Source organism: Calliphora vicina, chromosome 5 (genome assembly GCF_958450345.1).
Source record: "Calliphora vicina chromosome 5, idCalVici1.1, whole genome shotgun sequence".
NCBI classification, from domain to species: domain Eukaryota; kingdom Metazoa; phylum Arthropoda; class Insecta; order Diptera; family Calliphoridae; genus Calliphora; species Calliphora vicina.
Genome location: NC_088784.1, coordinates 17,296,793 through 17,323,099, shown reverse-complemented (window position 1 = coordinate 17,323,099; position 26,307 = coordinate 17,296,793). Strand labels below are relative to the sequence as shown.

General features: G+C 32.1%; 4 protein-coding genes across 4 annotated transcripts; 3 read left to right on the top strand and 1 right to left on the bottom strand.

Annotated features, from left to right (window-relative positions):
* Nucleotides 1-1,233: 1,233 nt before the first annotated feature.
* Nucleotides 1,234-1,713, top strand: LOC135959605 (protein LTO1 homolog). Its single transcript, XM_065510584.1, has one exon. The coding sequence runs from the start codon at nucleotides 1,276-1,278 to the stop codon at nucleotides 1,711-1,713; it is 438 nt and encodes a 145-aa protein (XP_065366656.1). The 5' UTR covers nucleotides 1,234-1,275.
* Nucleotides 1,714-1,734: 21 nt separating this feature from the next.
* On the top strand, nucleotides 1,735-3,951 carry LOC135959602 (probable methyltransferase-like protein 25). The gene is made up of 3 exons (XM_065510582.1): nucleotides 1,735-2,136; nucleotides 2,206-2,403; nucleotides 2,469-3,951. Exons 1-3 carry the CDS (start codon nucleotides 1,735-1,737, stop codon nucleotides 3,393-3,395), a joined length of 1,527 nt encoding a protein of 508 aa, XP_065366654.1. The 3' UTR covers nucleotides 3,396-3,951.
* Prosbeta5 (Proteasome beta5 subunit) lies at nucleotides 3,862-4,883 on the bottom strand. Its single transcript, XM_065510583.1, has one exon. It carries the CDS (start codon nucleotides 4,815-4,817, stop codon nucleotides 3,975-3,977), a length of 843 nt encoding a protein of 280 aa, XP_065366655.1. The 5' UTR covers nucleotides 4,818-4,883; the 3' UTR covers nucleotides 3,862-3,974.
* Nucleotides 4,884-7,475: 2,592 nt separating this feature from the next.
* On the top strand, nucleotides 7,476-26,061 carry LOC135961117 (uncharacterized). Its single transcript, XM_065512612.1, has 6 exons — nucleotides 7,476-7,617; nucleotides 10,344-10,822; nucleotides 14,815-15,606; nucleotides 15,666-15,961; nucleotides 24,406-25,678; nucleotides 25,777-26,061. The coding sequence occupies exons 2-6, from the start codon at nucleotides 10,358-10,360 to the stop codon at nucleotides 26,059-26,061; spliced, it is 3,111 nt and encodes a 1,036-aa protein (XP_065368684.1). The 5' UTR covers nucleotides 7,476-7,617; nucleotides 10,344-10,357.
* Nucleotides 26,062-26,307: the final 246 nt, after the last annotated feature.

The following is a 26,307-nucleotide window of genomic DNA, read 5'->3' as shown; positions in this document are numbered from 1 at the left end:
GTTATTAAAATATGGCAATTTTGTGAAATTTCAATTCTTGATGAGTTGACAAATCAAAACTTAATTTATGTAAATTAGTATTCAGATTAATTACGCCTAATTATATTAATTTAATAATGAATACATTTTTTAAATTGACCGAGACAGAAATGGAATATTCTTCTCTTTTTGGATGAATCCAAATATAATTTAAGCGGCAGTGATGGGAGATCCTTTGTAAGACGTCCGAAGAGAAAGAGACTGGGCAACATGTACATACATAAGACAGTCAATATTATGGTTTGCGTTGACAATATTATGGTTTGAGACTGTTACGGTTGTAGATTTCAACACGATAATGACCCCAAACACTCCTATAAGGTTTAACCAAGTGTTTACAATGCAATGAGGCACGTGTTTTGAAGTGGCCTGGCCAATCGCCAGATCTCAATGCCTTAGAAAACCTTTGGAAAATTATAGATTGTAAAATACAGACTCAAAATTATACCTCAAATTATGCTTTATCATAAGGGCAAAATATTTCAAAGGATACGATTGACTCTTTCATGGATTCAATTCATCGTCGCTGTGAAGCATTAATAAAAAGCAAGGGATATCCAACAAAATATTGAGTTTGAGTCATTAAAGGGCCATAAAATTGTTGTAAAAATGTAAACTAAGTTTCCATTGTTTTGTCAATAACATAATAATGAATACTACAACATATTTAGTTTGTTTTCTATTTTTTTGAATTTTATTAATTATTTCTTGTTGTTAATAAAAGTAAATAACAGTCTATATTAAGAATTTTTTGCATTGTGAATAATAATAAAATATTGTCAACCACTGTATTTAAATAATAAAACCATTTCTAACGGGTTTCCAGTAATTTAATAGCGTAGTATTTTTACTACTAAATTTTACACTCCTGAGTTTTTGTATAACACATATAAAAGATGTGTGCTATGAAAGTGACCATAATATGATGCAGACAAGTTTGTGCTTTTCTCAGAATTTTTAGCGCGTTTTAATGCTATATATATTTGTATGAGTTTTTTAGATAATCCTGAAAAATCTGCAAAAAAAATTATATGGAAAACAGTAGGATTTTACGAAGAACAAATCTTTTAGAGCAAAACGACTAGTTTTGTGTTTGTACAAATCGAAAAATTGTGCGCCTTTTTCATTTTTTAGTGAACGTTTTGCTTCTAAAAAGTAGGCATTACTGGTAACCATATGTTCGTGTTTTTTTTATTGTTTTTGTAAATTATTTACTGCATCCACGTTTGTTTTGCCATGTTGGAAGCACAACAAGATTCCACAACGGAACGTGATATTAATGATATATTTGATGATATTATCCTAACCGAAGAGCGTTTAGTGGAGAAAAGCTATAAAGAAGGATTTGACGAAGGTTGCCAACAAGGTAACGCCGATGGTTATCGTTTGGGTTTTGCTCAAGGCTTGCAATTGGGAGAAGAACTGGCTGAGATCTATGGTTTAGTAATAGCCTTGCAACAACAAAACAAACACACGGACAAGGTAAAACGTTGTATGGAGCAGCTGAAAACTTTAATAGAAGAGTTTCCCAAAGACAACGATCCAGAAGCGGACATTATAGGCACTTTGGAGCAGATAAGAAATATAAATAAAAGATTGCGCGTTTCGTTAGGGCATAAATCTGTCACTACGGATAAGCCATTGGAAAAAGAAAGAAAAGATTTGTCATTTTAACACAACCCTTTAAAAGTAAAGATGTCCACTTTAGCTTTACAGAAACGCCTAGAGAGCATACTGCAGTTTATGGCTCCTCATTGGTCCTGGGTTAATTGCCATATGGTTAATTATTTAACTGATAAACACTGGCAAAACTATGTGCCCTTGGAACTGCAAAAAGAGATTTCTACTCACTTTGTAATAGAAGAATGTATAGAAACTGTTTTTTGGCCATCAATGGAAGATAATTTAGAAGAAACCTCAAGTAAATTTCCTGAGTTTATACAATTTACACAGCAAGCTAAGCAGCATACTTTACATCATTTCAAGGATATTATAGTAAAACCAGAAGAATTTGAAACAAAAGTTCTAGGAGTACCAACAAAACTTAAACAACAAATTAAAATTAAAGAATTTCTAACAGAAAAGAAACGTCATGAGGTAATTCTTATAAAAATAAAATAAAATGTTATAAAACATTTACCTATACCTTGTTATTTGCTCTTATAGGTGGAAATAACTGCTGAACTCGTCAATGATTTAATTAAATCTAGTGCTTGGCAAGATAATGCTTTAATAGTGGATGCTGGTGATGGTAAAGGTTATCTATCTTCAAGATTAGCTTTGGAATATGGCCATAAAGTATTGGGCATTGATAGTAATACTTCTAATACTGAAAACGCCATTGAGAGGAATAAAAGATTAAAGGTAAGTGGTTTTGTAAATTAAATAAGAAACAAATAATTGTTATACATTCTTTGATTTTTGTGCAGAAAGCTTGGAATGGTTTAAAAGAAAGAGCTGAAATGGAATCGAAGGGTCTTACCCCAGCCAGACGTGGTAATCTGAAACAAAAGCGCCAACAAAAATCTTTTGTTGAAGAAAACCAAAATTTGTGTAACGAAAATGACAACTATAAAACTATAGATAAATTTATAACATCCGACATGGATTTGGATGGCCTTTTACAACAACAATTTCCACAAACTGACTCTACTGAAACACCCACAATCTGTTTAACTGGTTTACACACTTGTGGCAATCTAGCGGCCACCTGCTTAAAGCTGTTTCATTCACAATCAAATTGCAAACTAATGTGCAATATAGGCTGCTGTTACCATCTGCTTAAGGAACAATACTCGGGCCCTGAATTCTTTGGCAATAAAGAAATTTTGGACTTGAATCAGGAAATAGGTTTTCCACTAAGTAAATATTTACAAGAAAAACAAGTTAAATTAGGACGTAATGCTCGCATGCTGGCCGCTCAGTCTATAGAAAGAACGATGGCTGCCAAAGAATTGCCAAATATTTCATTGTTTTATCGATCTCTATTGGAGCTATTGATATGTGAGCAGCATCCTGAATTAAGGGACTGTGTACAGGTGGGAAAAATACGTAAATTTAGTAATTTTGTAGAGTATGTAGATTTGTGTAGAAAAAAGTATCCAAATTTGAATTTGAAACAGGAGAGAATAGCAGAAATTTCCGAACTGGAGGAGAGCAGTATGAATAAAAAGTATTTAGATTTATTTTATTTACTGCGCATGACATTTGCTCCAGTTTTGGAATCGCTTATATTATTGGATCGTCTTTTGTTTTTGAAAGAATTGGGGCATACGCAAAGTTTTCTAATGCCAGTTTTTGATCCTGTGGTCTCGCCAAGGCATTTTGCTATAGTGGCTATAAAAAATGTCAAGTAATAAACTAAAAAAGCAGTAAACTTAAAAAATTCATGAAACGGGAGTTTTTTCCCATTGAATTTGAATAGGAAAAATGAGAAAAGGGAAAAAACTCCCGGGGAATTTTTATTCATAATTGGGCTGAAACAAGGCGTATTAACAAGGTGAGTGCATAAAATCAGCTGTTTCTTAATTCGCTTTGGTTTTATGTACACTATATGTCAAACATTGTTTATGTTTACATTTGTTATTGTAAATAACATAGTAATATTTTAATTCGCCTTGATTTTGACATTTAACGTACATTTTAACAAAAACAAATTGCCTGTTGTTTTTGCATTGTTGTATTTGTTGCCGGGACGCACTCACCTTGTTAATACGCCTTGGGCTGAAAGTAAATTGAAAATTTTTATCGGAATGAAAAACTTTAAATTTTTTTTAATCCAAATAGAAACTCTTCTAACGAAATCAGTCCAAATGAAACACATTTTCTTATGGTTATTACAAAATTACCATGTTTTTTTTATTTATTATTTGTATTTTATAAAATAAAAAATGAATTTAATTCACATCAGAACTCCTACAATACCATCCTCCAATTTAGTGTTTATTTTTCTTCTCCTCTTCATACTTGTAATGCAGTTCCATGCAATCAGTATTGGAAATGTTAATCCAACCATTGGGAGTCATGTGATAGACACGTACAATACCGCCGGAGTAGGCATCTCTGTAGGTGGCATGATAAATAGCACGTCTGCCCAATTCTTGAGCTTCCTCATCCTTCAAATCCCAATGGTAGCCGGAATCCAAAACACCAAAAGCATAAATCGAACCACTGCCGACAGAGAAAACATTACCGGGAGTTCTTGAGCCTTCCGAATCCACATAGTACAAACCGGGACCACGTTTATCATAGCCGGCCATCATCATGCCCATACTCAAACCCATACCTTTGTATTCATGGGCAATATTAGCCATAATTTTACTAGCGGCCGCCACAGAGATACGTTCTTTGTTGCGCAATTCATGCAAACGGCATTCCTTGGCCAACACACGATCCCAGTACACACAATCGGCTGCACCACCCGCCAATGTACCCAATAAATATTGATTAATCTCCACAATTTTCTTCATAGTTTGTGAACCAATGAACTGGCCGCCGGTGGCACGAGAATCTACGGCCAATATTACGCCACCTTGATATTTGAAACCCAATGTGGTGGTACCATGATCAAAATCGATTTTAATGCCACTCTTATCACTGCTGGCTTGGATTTTGCACAAATTCTCAATGGGATTTTCGAATGGTGGTGCGGACAAGGCATATGGATTGAGCAAATTTGAGGTATACTGCTGGCAATCGTTTTCGAAATCGGAAGGCGTAAAATTACGCGATTTCATGTAGGGTGCATTTGATATATTACAAATTTCAGCTAAGGCCATGATTTTAACACTTTTTCACTGTTTTTATTTTGTAGAATTTGGAAAATATTATAAGCGGCTTTCAAGTGACAAACAAAATTCAATGCTGCTGTTTTTGCAAATTCATGTAGTTTGGCTACAGGCTGCTGCTTTTTCTTGTTTACATTCACTATAAAGTGATAGCTTGAGGGGTATTCATAGAGGATTGATAGCTTTGTATTTTTATATTACCGCTAGATGGTGTTAGTGAAAAATAGTTAGAAACACATAAAATACCACAGGCGTTATTTTGAATTTGCAAAATTATAAAGGTATTTTGTATTGGTGGATGATATAATTTTTGGCCTATGAAACATTTTCACTATAAAAGTAAAAATAGTCATCAGTTTTGTTTTGCTGCGTAGTAAAGGTGAATTCTAAACAAAGCCTAAAAAATACGGAAATATTTTTATGAATTTTTATACCAGACTGAATAAAAATTCAAATTTATTAAAGTAAATATTATAATTAATGATTTATCGCAATACTAGGACTGCATAAATCTCATAAAAATTATGGTATTAAAATAAAATTAAATGGAAAGAAGTTTCATATAGAAATAAATCAGGCCACCTAATTTCATGGCGATCGGTCCATAACTGCACATAGTTCCGAAAATTTCTTTAACGATCATAAATTACATAAAAATATTGGTAACCAAATAAAATTTAACCGAAATAAATCAAGCGATCTAATTTGATGACGATCGCTGCATATTTAACTTTCATATAAGGCCAACTTACAAAAATCAGTCACGAAAATAAATTATTGACATTTTAAAAGAAAAATGTTTTTCTTACTAAGTTTAGGGTATTGACAGAATATATTTTCTTACTTGTTATACGCTTCACCATTAGTGGCATCAATATATCGGGAATTCTTTGGGCTCGGTTGCTATTTAAAATCGAGAAAATCAGCCCACAGATATAAGAAAACACCGATTTTTGGACTATTTTTGAACTATGTATATCTATAATATAGACAATATGGATATCTAATAAAAAGTCCATTGCAACGATATATATAAGTCCCCTTTTACAATGCAGAAATTGAAAGGCAGATAGACGAAGTTTGTGGGCGAGGGGTTCAAGAGGTAGAGTGTGTATTACACAGGTTTAGGTTAGTTAAAAAGATACATTTCAATTTCTGCATTGTTAAAGGGGACTAAGGCTATAGTCAAAATCGGGAAAAAAATTTATTAACCCGAATTTTTTTTTCACCAAAAATTTTTTTTTTGTCATAAATTTTTTTCGCTAATAATTTTTTTTTTAAATCAAAAAAAATTTAAAACCATTTCGAAAAAATAAAAAAATTTAATTTTGTTGGACAATGGGTCAAAATGGGAAAAAAATTTAAATTTTTTCACTAATAAATTACAAAAAAAAATAGAAAAAAAATTTAAAAAAATCGAAAAAAAAATTTAAATTTTGTTTACCTAAAAATATTTTAAAGTATGGGCACTGCTACACGTTCAATATACATATATTGTGATATTTGGATCGCGATCCATTGAAATGGATCACGCAAAATGAGGTTATTCTGCGATTTGGATCGCGATCCATCAATACAGTATGCTACACGTTCAATAAATGTCGCGATACTGGATCGCGGTCAATATATATTGAACGTGTAGCAGTGCCCTATAATTTGGTTAAGGGTATAAGGGTATTCGGCACAACCGGTTGACGAAAAACATCGTACATATTCAACCCGAAATTGTGTATAAGACGGTCAATGATAAAGAGACCTGTTGAACCCTGATTCAAATTAAAAAATCTGGGCCCGTTAGAATTTGAAGCGAGATTAGTATTATAAGTACATATGCATAAGCTTGAAAAATCTTTCCAAATATCAAAAATCTCGTAATTTCGGGATTGGCATCCCTAGGTGTCAACCTATGATTTTTATTAAAAGGGAGGGGGAACGTATATTTGAATATAATAAATTATGTATGTATTGCAAAAATATTTAACCGAACGTGACATTCTTACGTACAAGTATTTTAATAGATTAAATTTGTGCAATTCATTACGCTAAACCGGAGCAAACATTTTTGTTTGTATTTTGAGAGATTAACTAACCTTTAATCTGTAAATGTGTCCATTATTTTAAATAGGAAATTAAAAGCAAATAATGATTTTGAAAACAAGATTTCTTGATAACAGATCTTAGATGTCATAATAAAAGGCGCCTAAATACTGATAAAATATTAATAATTTTGCTTAATTGAAATTGATTTTTTGTTTATTTTCTAATAAATACACCTGCACTTCTAATACATTTCAATAAATATAAAAACATTTCATTGTAAATAATAATGATTTGCTTAAACGCATCTCAATTAAGTAACACCCAGTTATCTAATTGTTAAGACGAGTATGTCTGTACAATTTTAATTCATCTAACGTATGCAATGAGCGTTATTTTTTTTAAATACAGATTTCTAATTTGTTTTTGCACTGACAGGTCGGGTAGAACGTTAGACAGATTGTAAATAGCCAACACATTCAATACAATCTAGCGGCAAATGGACATTTTTTCACATTTGTTTACAATAATAATATTAACGTTTTAATATTGTATTATTATCAAAATAATACAATAACAATTTACATTTAGCAAAAAAGCTCCCAGAACTACACATATTATTATTAATATTTTTATTGTTTGTTTTTGCTACCAATATAACAAGTGTTGGACGCTATAAAAATACCACAATTTAGTTGAAAATATTTTAGTGTTTTTAAATCTTTACAAAGGAGCAGTTGTGAAAGTGAAATTGGTAATAAACTATAAGAAGAACGATTAAAGATAGAAAGATACTTTTCGAACATAACCGAAAGTGAAAGTGATTGATTAGAATGTTGTCCTTATTGACAACAAATATGAATAAGGATATTAATCTTTACCTTATAATTCCCAGTTTAATTATAAAAAAAATTTTGTAATATATTTATTAATAATCTTTAAAAATATTACTCCAATTGATAAAGTGTAATTGAGAAACAAATAATTCATTTTAAAGACAATAATACTATTTCAATGGGAAATGAATGAGTCTGCTATTTTAAGTATTAATTATTGAGATCGAATAGCAATAATGTAAAAACTAGTAAAACCTATAACTAACATAGAGGATTTATGTTATTAAATAGTGAGACAGAAAAAACTTATACACGCTATTCCAGCCAAAACTTATCCTTGGTCCAACAAATTATTATTTTTATACCCTTCACCTTCGTGAGAAGGGTATATATAAGCTTGTGATTCCGTTTGTAATTCCCACAATATAATTTTCCGACCTTATAAAGAATATACAGTGGTGGCCAGGTAATTAAGACAAAAATTGTTTGCTAAATTCCATGTAATTGTCAATTATTTTTTCAAATATTTCCACAAATATGTATGCATGAGCACTGTTTTAACACACAAGTGTGTTTTATTCGACTGTATCAATTCATACATATTCACCACGAACTCATAAGATTTTTCTACAACTTGACCAAAAACTTGAAACAAAAAACTAATCTATTTCAACTGCAACAAAAACAGTAACAACAAAACCAAAAATACTCCATTTTTAACGCGTCAGAAAAAAGTGTACACATTTAGAATTGCAATAAGATTTTTCTAGCTACATACAAAAATATATTGTTATTCTTTATTTTTGCCTAGATTATAATATTTTGTGGATCTTGCTGCTAGTCTCATGAGATTTTAAGATAGTAGCTTTTCTTATTTGATCGCGAGAAATTAAAAACCAAAATGGGAAAACAAACTGCAATTGAAACAAGAAAGTAAGTCATAAAATTTAAAAATGAAGGCAAATCGTCACGTGAAATCTCCTCTATAATAGGAAGAAGCCATAATACTGTAAAAAAAATTATAGACAAACAAAAAAATTTAGAATTTTAGAAGATCAGCAACGTGCCGGAACACCAAAACGCCTTAACAACCTTGAAATACGATCGATTGTGAGAGCAGTGAAGAAAGTATTCACAGTAAGTGCAGTAAAAATATGCGAAGAATTAACAGATTCGTCTGGAGTGAGAGTTAGTAACAGTACGGTTCGCCGAGCGCTACACCCAAATGCTCTATATGGTGGAGTTCCGAGAGAATATCCCCACATTTCCAAACGAAATAAAGAGCGACTTCGAGAATTCGCAAACAGGTATAAAAACCAAGAAAATTGTTTTGGAATAATGTGCTGTTTACGGACGAAAGCAAGTTTGAGATTTTCCGAAGTAAAAAAAGGAGTAAAATTTGGAGAAGCAAAAATCAAGAGTTCGACCAAAAAATGTACTATCCACCGTAAAGCATGGTGGTGGTTAGGTGATGGTGTGGGGGTGTATGGCGGCAAGTGGAATGGGAAAACTTATATTTATTGATAGTTTGATGAGAAAAACCGATTACCTAAACATTCTTATAGAAAATATGGAACCCATCATTAGAAAATTAAATCTAGACCGAATCTGGATCTTCCAACAGGACAACGATCCGAAGCATACTTCTTAACTTGTTAAAGAATGGTTGTTGTATCAAACACCGAAACAACTGGAACACCTCCCACAGTCACCGAACATTAATCCCATTGAACATCTGTGGGAGCATTTTGACAGACAGATCAGAAAATGAAATATTACCAGCAATGACTCTCTACACGAAATCCTGCAGGAAGAGTGGTTCAAAATCCCAACATAGGTGACATCAAAATTAGTAGAAACAATGCCAAGGAGGCTTGATACTGTTTTAAAACCCAAAAGATGTCAAATAAAATACTAAACACGTTTTTTCTTCTAATTTCCCTAAACTGTACACTTTCTTTTGACGCGTTAAAAATGGAGTATTTTTGGTTTTGTTGTTACTGTTTTTGTTGCAGTTGAACTAGTTTAGTTTTTTGTTTATATATTGCAAGAGAACAATTAAATGTTTTGTTAAATATACTAGAACTGGAGAAAAAATAGTTTTTTAATATGTAAATAAAATGTTTTAAATGTAAAAACAAGTTGTACACTTTCTTTCGACGCTGACTGTAGCTGTCATTTATTCCCACTTAGTTAATGAACATTATAGTAAAAACAACAAAATCTTTTTTATTTGCTTCGAAAATAAAAAGTTTCTATTATTTTGTCATTTGCTGTTTATGTATTTTATATTTATACTCTTACTTTGACTGACCCCTTATTAGTTTAAATGTTAATTGATTGATATAATTAATATATTTAGTTAAAAAATAATAATAATAAACAATGCATGTGTATTTTAATAAATAATTGTTTTTACACATGCATGTAATAGTATGATTTAAAATTTAATTTTAAAAAGATGTTCACTAATAGCACTTGAACTTGTACTTGTAAAGTACTGCTAAAACAACCAGACATACAAGTTACAAATATATATAATTGTTTACATGATATTTTACGTATCAAAATGCTAAATAAATGATAAGATAATTAATAATACTTTACAACAATCTAAATCTATTTATTTATTTTTTATTTACAGTCAGCAAAATAACAATGATAGCTTCCAGTATATTAATCTTCATTACTTGCATACTCGCTGTAGTGTATTATTGGTGCAAACACACCTTCAGCTATTGGCAACGCAAGGGTATACCCTATATAAAACCCACACCCATAATTGGCAACACCAAAGAAGCTTTTCAACTGAAAACCAGCTTTGGTCTACATCTCTCGGACATCTATAATGATCCGAAGATGGCCGATGAAGCTGTTGTGGGTATTTATACCTTCAATCAGCCGGGCTTGATTGTTCGTGAGCCGGAACTTTTAAAATCCATATTAATTAAGGATTTCCATTATTTCAATAATCGTTTTTCGAAATGTGATCCGCATGGCGATGCCTTGGGTAATAGTAATTTGTTTTTTGCACGCGACAGCTATTGGAAGGATTTGAGAACGAAGATATCGCCAGTGTTTACGAGCGGCAAGATAAAGCAAATGTATCCGTTAATGTTGGAGGTAAGAGATATAAAAAATCTTAAAAATATTAAATATTTTAAAGAGGCTACTAATAAACTTTTATTATTTTAGTGAAATCTCTTGTTTTTTCCATGTATGTGGTATTCGACTTATGATCAAAGAATGGATTCTTAATACAATTTTCAAAATCAAATTAAACCATTAAAGAATTCAATACGAATGAATTCCTAGGCATAATATCTTCCCAATAAGCACCACTAAAGCCCTAAAAAGTCATGACCTTAAACATTTGATTGGAATTTTACTTGTATTTAAATATAAAAAATTAAATATTTTTCATTTTCCCTTTGTACTGGACAAATGCTATTGATATAAAGTGTAATACAACTATAATTCAATTACACGATACTGGATTCAAGCCTTGAATTGCACTTGCTTTCAACTTGAATTCCTAATATTCTATATTACGGTTTCATGTCTGGCCGCATATTCTGGGCGTTTTTAGGCCAATGCTCACTTCAAACGAATCACTAAAATTGTACTAAAACTTATTGAATGATTAAATTTTTCTTCAAATTCAAATCTATTACAAAAAGGCTTAAGTAAATTTTGTTCCATTAATTTTTTAAATGATTAAGAGCTAGTTTCTGGGATAAAGATAATCTACATTCATCGCTTAAACCTAGATTAAACTAAAAATTGTGTTTCTCACTTATTGTTTTGTTACTATATAATCTAGGTTTAACTGAGCATCATTGATGAGTTAAACCTAAGTATAAAATGCTAAAGCACAAACAGATGAAAAATAAAATAAACAATTCAGTACAGCAGCTCTTTGTTTTGATTTGCTTTATTAACATAAATATAATTTTTAATATACATTTTAATGTTACTTTTTCTTTTACAAAGTAAAAATTTACAACAAAAGTTATGTACGCGGTTGCTTTTCTTTAAAAAATTTAAAGTGTTGCCATATTCATATAAACAAATTTGAGGAATAAACATGTGATTTGACTCAAAGTATGGCAATGCTAACAAAATTAATCTATTAAGCCTAGTACTCTGTTCATATTTGCGAAAAATTATGGTTTTTTCATGCGAAAAATTTTATATGCTGTTTGACAGTTTTAATTTCGTGCGAAAGAAGTGCTGCTTATGTTATTTCGTGTGGAAAAATAAGGTTGCCAGATGTATTTCACATGTTTTCCACAATAAAAACAGAGTACTGCTTTTGCGAAATTATTTCGCATATATTTCATTCCAAATATTTTATATGTAGTTTGACAGCATTTCGCACGGAATTTTGAACAGAGTACCTAGCTTTAGTGAGAAACACAATCATTGGTTAAATCCCGGCAAAATATGCTTCAGGTTTAATATAACAGCGTGTTAAGCTGAGTTTAACTGACAAGTAAGAAACTAGCTCTAAAAGCTAAACAAAACTTTTATATTGTTGGGAATGGCTTTATGATATCAATTGCCGAAATTTGTATACCCTTCACCTTCCTGAGAAGGGTATATATAAGTTTGTCATTCCGTTTGTAATTTCCACAATATAATTTTCGACACTATAAAGTATATACATTCTGGATCCTTATAGATAGCGGAGTCGATTAAGCCATGTCCGTTTGTCTGTCTGTTGAAATCAACTTTCCGAAGCCCCCAAATATGTTACATACACGATTCATACATCAATATCTCCGTAATTCTTCCGGCTCGGTTGCTATTTAAAATCGAGAAAATCGGTCCGCAAATGGCTGAGATATAAGGAAAAAACCAGGACAACCTCGATTTTTGACCTATTTTTATACCCTTCACCATGAGTGGCAAGGGTATATATAAGTTTGTCATTCCGTTTGTAATTTCTACATTTTTCATTTGCGACCCCACAAAGTATATATATTCTGAATCGTTATAGATAGCGGAGTCGATATATGTCCGTCTGTGTGTTGAAATCAACTTTCTGAAGCCCCCAAATAACTTACATACACGAATGATATATCAATATCTCCGATATTCTTCCGGCTTGGTTGCTATTTAAAATCGAGAAAATCGGTCCACAAATGGCTGAGATATAAGGAAAAAACCAGGACAACCTCGATTTTTGACCTATTTTTGACCCATATCTGGATTACTAAATCATTAATATAGACAATATGGATATCTAATGATAGATATTTCAAAGACCTGTGCAACGACGTATATAAGACCATAGTCAGTTGGACCTACAATGGGTCAAAATCGGAAAAAATATTTTTTAACCCGAATTATTTTTTTTCACCAAAATTTTTTTTCACTAAATATTAAAAATAAAATTTAAAAACTAAAAAAAAAGATTATTTAAAATTCAAAAAAAAATTATAAAATTTAAATTTTGTTTACCTAAAAATATTTAAAATTCGGCACAGCCGAATATAGCTCTCTTGTTTTTACCTATATCTGGATTACTAAATCATTAATATAGACAATATGGATATCTAATGACAGATATTTCAAAGACCTGTGCAACGACGTATATAAGACCATAGTAAGTTGGACCTACAATGGGTCAAAATCGGAAAAAATATTTTTTAACCCAAATTTTTTTTATTTTTTTTTCATCAACAAATTTGTTTCACTAAATATTAAAAAAAAAATTAAAAATAAATTTTTTTTTTAAAATTAAAAAAAATAATTTTTTAAAATTTAAAAAACAATTTCGAAAAAACAACTGGAAAAAATTTAAATTTTGTTTACCTAAAAATATTTAAAATTTTTATTTTGAAGTATAATTTGGTGAAGGGTATATAAGATTCGGCACAGCCGACTATAGCTCTCTTATTTGTTAATTCTGAATTAAGATTTTAGTAAATTAACTTAAATTTAATTAATTAATTCGAAGCTCTGCTTACAATGTGTTTTAGAATGCAAATGTTTAGTGCTGGTTGGTTCACACACGTTAAGTTTTCTTGAGCAAGTCTTTAGTTTATAGAATAGGGAAGAAGAAAAAGTGGAAAATCTTTCCAATCTCTTCTATAAACTCAGGACTTGCTAAATTAAATTTGACGTGTGTGAACCAGCACCTATAAATGGAATTTTGTCATTAATTTTGAACGTACTTTGCCTTATAATCTTTAAAACAATGTTTACATAGCAAAAAACCACTAAAATATGGCAACCTCTTAATATCTTTGTTTATTTTCTTCTTCTTCTTATTCATTTACTCCGTTGTTTTATTTTCGCCATATTGAAAAAGAGAAACAGAGAGTGAGAGTGAAAAAAGCTATAGTAGTGATGCCAAATATCTATCGTGTTTAAACGCTAAACCTTTATTATAGTCAGGGATGCATTATTACTGTGAATGTAACGGTTTTTAAGGGTATAATTTCACCATGAGTGGTAATATAAAAAAGCAGTAACTAATTATTTATGAAAATATCAATGAAAAAAGGGTTGTATTAAATAACTTCATTAAAATTTAAAAAAAATAAATTTTATATGAGAAATAAAATGTGATGTCTCTTATTAAAAATTGCATTAAAACTTTTTTTGTGCCTAAAATTTTATGGATTTTATAAAGTTTATTCCTTCTCCTGTAAAGTGACAAAAAATCGAGTTACGCCTTTTTTATATTAAGCCATTGATATGTATAAGATTGTAGTTTCTACATTTTTCATTTACGATCCCATAAAGTATATGTATATTTATATTCTGGATCGTTATGATCGTCGATATAGCCATGTCCGTCTATATGTTGAAATCAACTTTCTGAAGCCCCCATATAACTATATATACTAATATAAAATACATAATTGATACATCAATATATCCGCTATAGTCCAACTTAGGTTGCTCTTTTAATTCGTCCCACAAATGGCATAGATATAAGCAAAAAAAAAAAACGACTACCACGATTTTTCACAAAATTTTTTTCCAACAAAAAATTTGTATCTCCGTTTTTTTTTTTTTGGATCAACATTTTTTTTATATATGAAAACCCATTAAAAATTACTGCACATTTTAACATTCCATCACCTTTTCCCCATTTACAGGTCACCGCCCAACTGGAACAACATTTGGCCAAAAAAGGTGAACGCTTCGAAAGCGAAGTCAAGGACGTATGTGCCCTCTTCACCACCGATCTTATAGCCACCATTGCATTCGGCATCAATGCCAACAGTCTCAAGAATCCAGATGGCGAATTTCGTACACATTGTCGAAAAATCTTTGACTTTAATATATCGCGTGCTCTTGAATTTTCGATTGCCTTCTTTTTGCCCAAATTAGTGACACTCTTCCGTGTTAAATTGTTTACACCAGATTTTTCGAATTTTCTGCGATCTACCATTGGCTATGTGATGAAGGAACGCGAAAGTAGCGGTAAACAGCGTAATGATTTGATCGATATTTTAGTGGCACTCAAACGTGAAGTGGCAGCGGGAAATATTAATGAGGCCATAGCAAAAAATCCAGATGTGCTGGTGGCTCAAGCAGCGGTATTTTTAACAGCTGGCTTTGAGACTTCCTCCTCAACCATGACATTTACCCTGTTCGAATTGGCTAAACGCCCCGACCTGCAAGAGAGATTAAGAAAGGAAATCAATGAGGCCTTGATTAAGGAAAAGGGTTCGTTGACGTATGAAACCATAACCACATTAGAGTATTTGAATATGGTGGTGGAGGAGGTGTTGCGTTTATATCCAGTGCTGCCGTTTTTAGATCGTCAACATAATACGCCCGCAACAGAGAAACAAGGTTTTAGTTTGAAACCTTATTACAATTATACACTGCCCGATGATATGCCCATATATATACCCATTTTTGGCATACAAAGAGATCCTAAGGTAAGTTTTTTTTTAATATTTTTATTAAGTAGCATTTGTAATTAATTAAATACCTTTAGCACTGGCCTAATCCCAACACATTTGACCCGGAAAGATTTTCTCAGGAAAACAAAAAACAACACAACTCCATGACCTATATGCCCTTTGGAATTGGTCCACACAACTGTATTGGCAGTCGTATAGGTTTATTACAAACTAAACTGGGTCTTGTGCATATTCTCAAAAACCACAAGGTGGAACTTTGTAATAAATCGCCAACGAATTCTACATTTGATCCGAAAGCCTTTTTGTTACAATATGAATATGGCATGCCTTTAAATGTGATACGAGACAATCTCTATGATAATAGTATTTAAATAAATTGGTACTTGAAGATGGTTGTCAAAAATAAATAATAATATTAAAACGCAAGGCATTAACTGTTATGACAACTAAATTGTTTGTAATTTAGTTTGAAGGAACACAAATTAAATAATTATATTTACTATTAATATAACAATTTATTTTCAGAAAGGTCTACCGTTTAATATATTTAATATGTTTATTTTGTATTTATATTAAACTAATATATTGTTAATATTATTTGTATATACATTTATTTTTTTTAATGAAACGCAAATTATTAGTTTTAAACATGTTATTGCAATAAATAATTTCATTTAAATTTAGGTTTTACTTTTATAAAACGGATATTCATAGAATAAATAGAGAGTAAAAACTTACACTCTTTTCACACATACGGGTGATACAAAAACAAAATACATGCAATACATTCTCATGAATTAGGCTTTTGACAACAGTCTTAGGTTTTTGGCTCTCAGTTACCTATCTAGTTGTTGTCTGTGCGGATATTTATCTAAATTTCAAAGGTATATAAGATTCGGCACAGAATATAGCTCTCTTACTTGTTTTGTCCGGTATTGTTCTTGAACATTACTTCGTCCATCAGCCACATAAAAAACTTGACCAGGAAGTTGTGAATAGTCTACCAATACATAAATTTCATCTTATATCACACAACATGAGTATGTACTTTTTTATTAAATTTTACGCAAATTTTTTTGTTCGTTCATTTACTTCTAAGTTCTTTACCGAATTGCGATCTGGAATTTGCTGAACATTATACAACTTCAACCCAGCATTAGCTTTGGATCTGCTCAAAAAATGATGAGATCATTGAACTTTACGAGCTGCTTTTCTGATAGAAGTGTTCGGTGCTCTTCGAAAGAGTTGTTCGACTTATTTTGCCTTACCAATATCTGTTAGACCTTTTTGAAGAGCAATATCAATTATGGATCCAAAAATAACCGATTTTCAATTTAAAAATTAAAAAAATAAAAGATTTTTGTTGTTTTTTGGGCGAAAAGGTGTTTATGTTTTTCTGTAAGATACATATATGTATTTACGTAGAACATTTTGATATAAAAAACATGTCATATTTTTCGTATATATAGCCCTACGACCTTCGGAAATTGACCTATTTTTTATTCAACTTTGGGCCACATGTTCTAAAATCCAAAGCTGGGATCAGAAAACGGAAAGCAGCTTTAGAAACCATAATGTGTTCAATATTTATCCCCAAAGTATTTTCCCCAAAATATTCCCAAAGCAAAAATATTTATCGCTCCAATTTTTAGGAATTGCGGGATTCCCTTTGACCCTTTGTCAAGTTTACCAAGGTATGACAAAATTTTAATTTCAAAATTATAAAAGATAAATAGCATGTTTTTCAAGAACTAGCCGAGAGCTTTCCAATAATATAATAATCTTTGCAATCGAATGGGAAACAAAAAAGTGGCACGTGTTTAAAAATGTTACATGTCGTAGGTACTCTACCCCCATAGCGCCGCCCCTGGAGCATTTGTAGGGCCCATTTTAATATCTTAAACTCGAACTCCTTGGCTGCGCCCACATCAAATTTTATACCGATCGGGCCAGCCGTTTAGAAATGCCAGATTTATTTCCAAAAAATTTTGATTCTTTTTTATTTTTTTACCAAAAATACATTATATACAAGTTTTTTCAATAATAATTTTTTTTCACCAAAAAATATTTTCAATCTTTATCTTAAAGTACGCTTTGGTGAAGTGTATGTAAGATTCGACACTTCCGAGTATATCTCTCGACACTTTCGTATATAGCTCATTCCATATTTGATGAATTCAAATAACACTTCTTTCGTCAGCCCCCTTTTCCCGCTCATTATAGTGTCAATCCATGAATGACACTTTAAATTATTAAGATTTTGGATATATTTTTATTTTGTTTTCATAATGTTTGAGGTTTATTGACACTGATACCACACAAACATGTCTGGAAACGTAAATGAACTGAAACTATGTAATCTATCTACATATGATTATAATTATAATCTACACTTGTATTATTAATTAATAAACACTTAATAATTATTTAATCTATAATTTAAAAGTGAAGTTCCTAACAAAAATGTTTAATACGTAATATTAAGTTACATGTGATTAAATAATTATTTAGTAGCATTTAATTGATGATAAGAATTTATAGAAATGTATGTACTATGTATGTTTTGACATAAGATGTGTTTGATTACCGGTGTCAATTTTTGTAACTTAACAAGTGAGAGTGCTATAGTCGGCTGTGCCGAATCTTAAATGCTCTTCACCAAAGTTTTAGAATAGATGGAGGTTTTTGTTTTTAATAATTTGTATTTCATTTGGAGGACATTACTCCATTAAGATTGTTGTCAAACTGTCAAATTGGTTGCTACTCATGCAAAAGCTAAGAAATTGGGCACCATACGAATTGAAACCGAGAGAAATTGAGCTTGAACGCAATAAAAGAAAATCATTTTTGCAACGAAGCATTACTTGCGATGAAAAATGGATCCATTACGATAACCCGATGCCTGAGATATCTTATGTGAAGTCCGGCCTACCAAACAAATCGACACCAAAACCAAATATCCATGGCGTTAAGTTAATGCTCTGTATTTGGTGGGACCCAAAGGGTCCTATCTATTATAAGCTGCTGAAATTTGGCCGGACCAGAATATGCGGTCAGACATGAAACCCGAATTTGCTTTCAATTACTTTTGTAATTGAATCAATAACTTGTAGGCTCAAACATTTTTGTATTATTATACTTTAATTGAATTAAAATTTTAGTAAATGTAATAAATTGTTGCTACATATGTAATTGGAACAACAATTTTAATAATTAAATTCTGAAATCTACAATTTTCGTTATTAGTTGTCATTTTAATATAAAAGTGAGGTTACGTTCGTAAATGCAGCGAAATAATAGATAAATTTGGCATCACTGCTACGCGTCTTCTTCTTCTAGTCTCTTTTTCCAGGAGAGATTGTTGACAGCTGGATTACAATTGTTACCACAACCACTGTCAACAATGAGTTTATATTTATTTCCTATGAACTGCAAAAGTAGCGTTGTGGCTGGTGACATGGTTCCAAAATGGATTTATTTTATTTTTGCCGCTCTCTCTTGAGATCCTAGTTTTTTTCTTATATTTTCCCATATAATTTAATGAATTTATGATGAATAGGTCCTTTCTGATTGATGAATTTGCAAAATGGCTCCCGTATTCATTTCTTATAGATTTCAAAATAAATCAATTCATTAGCATACTTCCCTTTATATTTAGTATAAGAAAAATCTGTAACTACTTTCACGGTACTTTAATTTATTGCAGTCTTGCGTGCTTCTCTTAATTACAATGTAAGCAGCGACAATTCTATTGAATTACGACAAAACACGCCAAAATTTAGTTTTATCTGACAAAAATTTACTCTCTTTTTACTTAAACTAAACATTAAATTCTATTAAGATTAGTAATCTAAAAACTCTAAAGTTGTAAAGTGTATATTGTGACAAAGTGTGATCGAACAAATAATCCATAACAAGGATTTATATTAACAAGTTAATAACGTAAAGGATCGCGTACTACATTCAGGTGAATACCTCCATCGGATTGTAATATTAAAGCTTTCGGATCCAGTTTAATGTGCAGCAAAGTTTTAGCACTTAACGTTACACGATGATTAAGTAAAAATTGTATTAAACCAATTTTTGTTTGTAAATAGGCAAAACGTTCGCCAATGCAGGCATGAGGACCCAAACCGAAAGGCATATAGGTGTAGGGTGTTAGGGATTTGCGGTTTTCGGCCGAGAAACGTTCGGGTTTAAATTCCAAAGGCTGGGGGAAATACTTTAATAAAAAAATAGGAATTAGTATTTAATTATGTTATTAAAACAAAGAAATTTTACCTTTTCATCCATATGCAAAGCATAGACCGGTATATACACGGGCATGCCTTTAGTTAAGCCATATTTATGAAATGGTTCCAGCGAATACAGCTGACCCTCCTCCACTGTACAATCTCTATCCAAAAATGGTAATGGCGGATATAACCTCAATGTTTCACTTATTATCATTTGTAAATATTCCATAGATTCAACCAGTTGTTGGGTGATTTTACCCTCATTCTCATTCAAAGCTTCTTGTATTTCCTGTCTTAGTTTCTGTTGCACCTGGGGATTACGCGCCAATTCATAGAGAGCAAAAGACATGGTGGCCGATGACGATTCAAAGCCAGCCGTAAAAAATATAGCAGCTTGAGCCACCAATAAATCACCCTCAAACACTAGATCTCCTTTCTTAATCGCTTCCAATTTGGTGGCATTTTTAAATTCTATTAAAATGTCTATCAAATCATTGCGTGTTTTTCCCGATTTTTCTCTTTCGGCCAAAACATAATTCATGGTAGAGCGCAAAAATTGCGTTTGTTCGTCGGGCACTACTTTAATGCCCAGATAGGGTACTAGATGTGGCAAAAAGAAGACCACACTAAAGTTTAAGGCTCGGCGGGCATTAAAATGAAATATTGCTCGACCATTTTTACGAAAATCACCATTTGGAGATTTAAAGGAGTTGGCTTCGACACCAAAAGCCACTGTGGCTATGACATCGGTGGTGTAGAGGGCACAGAATTCTTTGAGTTCCAATTCAAATGAGTTTTCCTCTTTTGAGGCTGGTATCTTTAGCAGATATTGGTTGAGATTTTGACCCACCTAAAGAAGGCATTAAAGGAATAATGTAATATTATAAAAAAATGGCGTTAATTTTTACAATTAGGGAATTATATTCCATAATTATCAATTAAAGCAGGCCTATAATGAGAGCGTGACAACTAGCTTTAAAATCTGATAATTTGTATTTAAACTTTTCTTAAAATTGCTTTCAATTACTTTGGTAATTGAATCAATTACTTGTAGGCTCAAACATTTTTGAATTATTATACTTTAATTGAATTAAAATTTTAGTAAATGTTATAAATTGTTGCTACACATTTAATTGTAACAACAATTTTAATAATTAAATTCTGAAATCTACAATTTCCGTTATTAGTTGTAATTTTAATATAAAAGTGAGGTTACGTTCGTAAATGCAGCAAAATAATAGATAAATTTGGCATCACTGCTACTCGTATTCTTCTTCTAGTCTCTCATTCCAGGAGAGATTGTTGACAGCTTGATTACAATTGTTACAATGTCAACAATGAGTTTATATTTATTTTCTATGAACTGCAAAAGTAGTGTTGTGGCTGGTGACATGGTTCCAAAATGGATTTATTTTATTTTTGCCGCTCTCTCTTGATATCCTAGTTTTTTTCTTATATTTTCCCATATAATTTAATGAATTTATGATGAAAAGGTCCTTACTTGTCCACACCAAAATATCCTTTAGTCTTATATCATTCGTAAAACCACCTTTCGTTTACCACTTACCTCCTCAACCAGCGGAAACATTTGCTTCAATTTGCCACTGGTAAAAAACGGTGTCAACTTAAAACGTATCTCCTTCCAGGCGGGATTTTTCAAAAAGAATAAATTCTGTGAACCCAAAGGATCACCCAACACATCCGAATTCGAATAACGATTACAAAACTTATTGAAATCTCTTATTAAGACACGTTTTATCAGTTCCGGATCTCTGATTAATAAAGCCGGACTATGAAATAAGTATATGCCCACAACGGCACTATCCTTAGCCTTGGGATGATGGTAAATATCCTGTATAACATGGGCAGAACTTTTAGACATCCTTAGTAAAGGCCCCAAATTACCCACCAACATGGTCGGCGGTATTTGAGGCACACCGCAGCGCAACCAATACGTATAACGATATTTTAAATAGAAATACAAAGTGAAAACTAATAAAAGGATGAGAATAAACCAAACTTTCAAATCGCTTAACAACCACATGGTTAGAGTTTGGAAAAAATACTAATATGTTTGGGGGAAATAGAATTATTAATATAACAATATTTTGTTCTTAAAATATACAAATTTTTATCATAGATCTAAAGTTCATACGAAAAAATGTTTGAATTAAAATTCTTTTGTTAGGCTTATTTCTAAAATATGAATCTTTTTTCTTTTGTCCATTTGAAATTCTTTTTAGCTTGTGAAACATGTTTACAAATTGAAAAGTATTTTTTTTGTTTAAGTAATTTTTATAGGGATTTAAATATTACATAGTTATATGGTGGATTCGTTGGAAAAATAAATTGTAATACACACAGTGAGTGACAGTACAATGGAAACCATATTCAGTAATTTCAGTTTAGAACTGATTTAGGTCTTTGACAGGAGCGATAATTTAATAACAACAGAGTTTAAGAAATTCCCAAAAATAATTCCCCGGGAGTTTATCAATAATATAAAATTGGAAAAATATTTTTGAACTGTTAGCTTCAGGGCAAATGGCAGTTCTGCATTGCTATTGCCCGTACTGCTCGTATACAATTTCCAAAGAACATCATCTTTTTCGGATGAATCCGTTCTTTTTCCTACTCTATTCCCTATTTTTCTAAACGACCTTCTACGTCAAACTTCCAACCCTATCCATCCTTTTCCAGATGACAGCAACATTTGCCATTCATAATCTTTCAGTTACCAAGCCTGTCGGAGATTTGGGGAATGACTCAAAACATGAATGATTCCCTTAATCGGGACCTTCTGACAATCTGTGAATGGGGTCGTGGGAATAGGGTCACTCTTAACGCTCGCAAGACTCAGTGTTGCATGTTGACACTAAAACGAATGACAGACCATAGGTGGTGTAAATATTGTGGAATCAGACGCTCTTGATGTTCTGGTCATGAGAATACAATGTGATGTCGAAAGAAGCACTCAAGTGTCTCGGATTCCGGAAACGGTGTAGGAATTACTTCCATCCATCTGATCTCCTCACTATTTACACCACCTATATCCGACCTAAAATGGATACATGGTCCCATGTATGGACCGGTGCTTCAAAGTTTAATTTAGAGCTTCTCGACCGCGTATAGGAGAGGGCGAATGTGATTATTGGTGACGGCTGCGTTTCATTGCTCTATCGGTACTACAATGGAATGTGTTCTGATGAAATTAGGAAACTTGTTCCTGATCCGTACTGTCCATATGTGGAACAAACTTCGCGCTAAAATGTTTCCTGCCATTCAAAAAGTTCAAATTGAATGTCTAGAAACAATACTCCCCCTTTCCTCCCTCCCATTAACCTATTTTCCTAGTTCAAACACAATGCATTGCATGTGTAGGGCTCATACCCTGAATGCTTGTCCAAGAAGTAAAAAAATAATGTAAGAGGCATTGATGGGAGAACATTTGTAAGACGACCGAAAGGCAAGAGACTGGACCCCAAGTACACAAATAAGTTATCCATGCACTGATGAAATTATGCCCCCCAGGTTGGGGATTCCAGCACGACAATGATATCAAACACACCTCTACCTGAGTGGTTGCGATCCATTGAGGTACCGTGAAGTGTCCTGCACAATTGGCAGATCTCAATCCCATAAAAAAAGTATGGGAAATTTTAGATCGCAAAATACTTGGGTCACGAATAAAACGAAAATTGTTGGCCTCCAAGGCGTCAATTGTTGCTGGTTTATCAGCATTAACCAGTGACTTCACGTGGCCCCACATGAAATTATCGAAAGGTGTCAAATTGCAAGACCTTGGAGGCCAATTGACAGATCCATTTCTCGCAATCATGTTCTCGCCAAAATTTGATTTCAATAAATCGATGGTTGAGGTCATCGTATAGCACGTAGAGCCATCCTATTGATATATTAGGATTGATAGGGGGTGTAGGGCCACCCCCTAATTTCGTAGTATTGTTCAAGCGACAATCTATTTATTAGTCCCCTTTTACAATGCAGAAATTGAAAGGCAGACATTTTTCTCATTCTCTTTTGAACTAACCTTAACCTGTGTAATACACACTCTACCTCTTGAACCCTTCGCCCACAAACTTCGTCTGTCTGCCTTTCAATTTCTACATTGTAAAAGGTTTATCAGAGTTTACTGATCCTAAATGTCAAAAAGTGAGCGCAGTGTGACAGTTCATTCGTAAGTTCTATTGGGTTTAAAAAATGTCCCTTATTATATTTTGTCAATGTTATGTTCCTGGCCACACGAGATAAATTCAAAATGCGGACATGAAATTGTTTGTTGTATGAACAAATTGATGTCTCTTAAGACCGGGATTTATGCTTATGCAATATTACTGCATTTACAATCATATTATTTGAAGTCTGTTTTATCTAAGATTGAACAACTTTTTGGGATTTTTATTTTAAAAAAATGTTTGATAATACTTGCATTTATATTTAATCTCATTAGTATTAATTAGCATACACTTTTTGTCACAATAAAATACATGTATGTACCTAAAAACTTAATTTGAATGCATTTTTAATCAAAAAAATATTCTGTTATTTTATTTCTATGCAGCTTTTCAATGTTTGATGTTAATATTATCATCTCCATAACCCTAACATTAGCCATCATATATTTAACCAATAAATATTTATACTCATATTGGCGGAGACGTAATATACCGTTTGTTAAACCCTTGCCCATATTTGGCAATCTACTGGATCTTTTATTATTAAAACAATCATTTGGAGAACTATTTCAGCAATTGTATGAAAATCCTAACCTACAACACAGTGATTATGGCGGTATATATTTACTACATCAGCCGGCTCTCATAATACGCGAGCCAGAGTTGATTAAAAAAGTACTCATCAAGGATTTCGATATGTTTTTAAATCGTTTTGAGGCTGCTGACAACAAATACGATCACATGGGTTCATTAACCCTGCCACTCTCAAAGTATAGCATCTGGCGTACTTGTAGGAAAAAGATGGCTGAGGTATTTACATCAGGAAGAATTAAGCAGCGAATGTATCCTTTAATGCTGGACATTGCTAAGGAATTGGAAGGTTATATCTTAAGACAATTTGCTAACAATTTGAATGATAGTTCTGACATTGATTTGGAAGTTAAGGAAATGTGTTCTTTATTCACCACAGATCTCACCTCAATATTACACTATGGTGTGGATGTTAAAGGTTTAAAATTTGGACATTCCTCACTGAGACAACAAACCAAAGAACTATTTAAGGCTAATTTTAAAAAAGTTTTGGACTTTTTAATCATATTCTTTTTACCTCATCTAACGACTGTATTGAGAGCCAAAGTCTTTAGCCCAACTTATTCTAAATTTATGCGTAAATTTACCTTAGATAGTTTAAAGCAAAGACAACGCTCATCTTTTCTTATACAAGGAGATTTATTGGATGTTTTAGAGAAATTTCAAAAAACTGATGCAGAAACTCATTGTTATACCCAGCATCCAGATTTTATATCTTCTCAGGTGGCCATTTTTCTATTGGCTGGTTTTGAAACTTCTTCCTCAGTTATGGGTTTTATTTTATATGAGCTAACCAAATATCCTAAGATTCAACAACGATTGCGTGAGGAATTAAAGCAGGCGTTTAAACAGGACGCTTTTTTGTCCTATGAAAAGCTGCAGGCATTAAATTATCTCCACGGGGTGGTATGTGAGGGCCTACGCTTGTATCCTGCTGCTGCCTTTATTAATAGAGAATGCACTCCAGGAAAGGTTATGCCGGAAGGATTTTATTTGCAACCAGATTTGTTTGTGCCCAAAGGTATGCCGTTATATGTTTCTATACTTGGTCTACATAGAGATCCGAAGGTGAGAAAAACTAAATGTTGGGATAAAAATAATTTACTTTGATCAATTTTATAAATTAATTGAAAATAATTCTTAAAAAATTTCCTCTATTCCTACAGCATTGGCCTGAACCCAATATTTTTCGACCAGAACGTTTTGCACCACATAATTTGCCAAATATAAATCCCATGACTTATTTACCCTTTGGAGCCGGACCACATGGTTGTATTGGAAGTCGCTTAGGCTTGCTGCAAGTAAAACTGGGCTTGGCTCACATACTTAAACTGTGCCAGGTGCAACAGTGTTTAAAAACTCCAAGTGAAATAAAATTTGATCCAAAATCATTTATGCTGCAGGCTAAAGGTGGAATTTATCTGAAATTTATCAAAGATCAACATGGCTAAAAGAACTGTAGAATCAAAAACAATATAATTAACTATGGCTGTGTATTTTTTAAAATATATTTTATTTGTTTTGAAATCAAATCAATCAATATGTGTGTTGCTCTGTTGTTTTTAAAGGGGCCAATGCAATTTCCGACAATATCATAGAAGAAGAATTTATCAGAGATTTATTAAAGATAAAAATAACTATAAAAGTTTAGAATACAAATACGTAATTTACTGAAGATGCGGTAACCCTATACCCAT

Excerpts from the sequence above, each read along its gene's own strand:
- LOC135961117 (XM_065512612.1), top strand. The coding sequence starts at position 10,358 with ATGATAGCTTCCAGTATATTAATCTTCATTACTTGCATACTCGCTGTA. Across the intron at positions 15,607-15,665 it reads GCATACAAAGAGATCCTAAG|CACTGGCCTAATCCCAACAC; the intron begins GTAAGTTTTTTT and ends AAATACCTTTAG. Across the intron at positions 25,679-25,776 it reads GTCTACATAGAGATCCGAAG|CATTGGCCTGAACCCAATAT; the intron begins GTGAGAAAAACT and ends CTATTCCTACAG.
- LOC135959605 (XM_065510584.1), top strand. The coding sequence starts at position 1,276 with ATGTTGGAAGCACAACAAGATTCCACAACGGAACGTGATATTAATGAT.
- LOC135959602 (XM_065510582.1), top strand. The coding sequence starts at position 1,735 with ATGTCCACTTTAGCTTTACAGAAACGCCTAGAGAGCATACTGCAGTTT. Across the intron at positions 2,137-2,205 it reads CAGAAAAGAAACGTCATGAG|GTGGAAATAACTGCTGAACT; the intron begins GTAATTCTTATA and ends TTGCTCTTATAG. Across the intron at positions 2,404-2,468 it reads AGAGGAATAAAAGATTAAAG|AAAGCTTGGAATGGTTTAAA; the intron begins GTAAGTGGTTTT and ends ATTTTTGTGCAG.
- Prosbeta5 (XM_065510583.1), bottom strand. The coding sequence starts at position 4,817 with ATGGCCTTAGCTGAAATTTGTAATATATCAAATGCACCCTACATGAAA.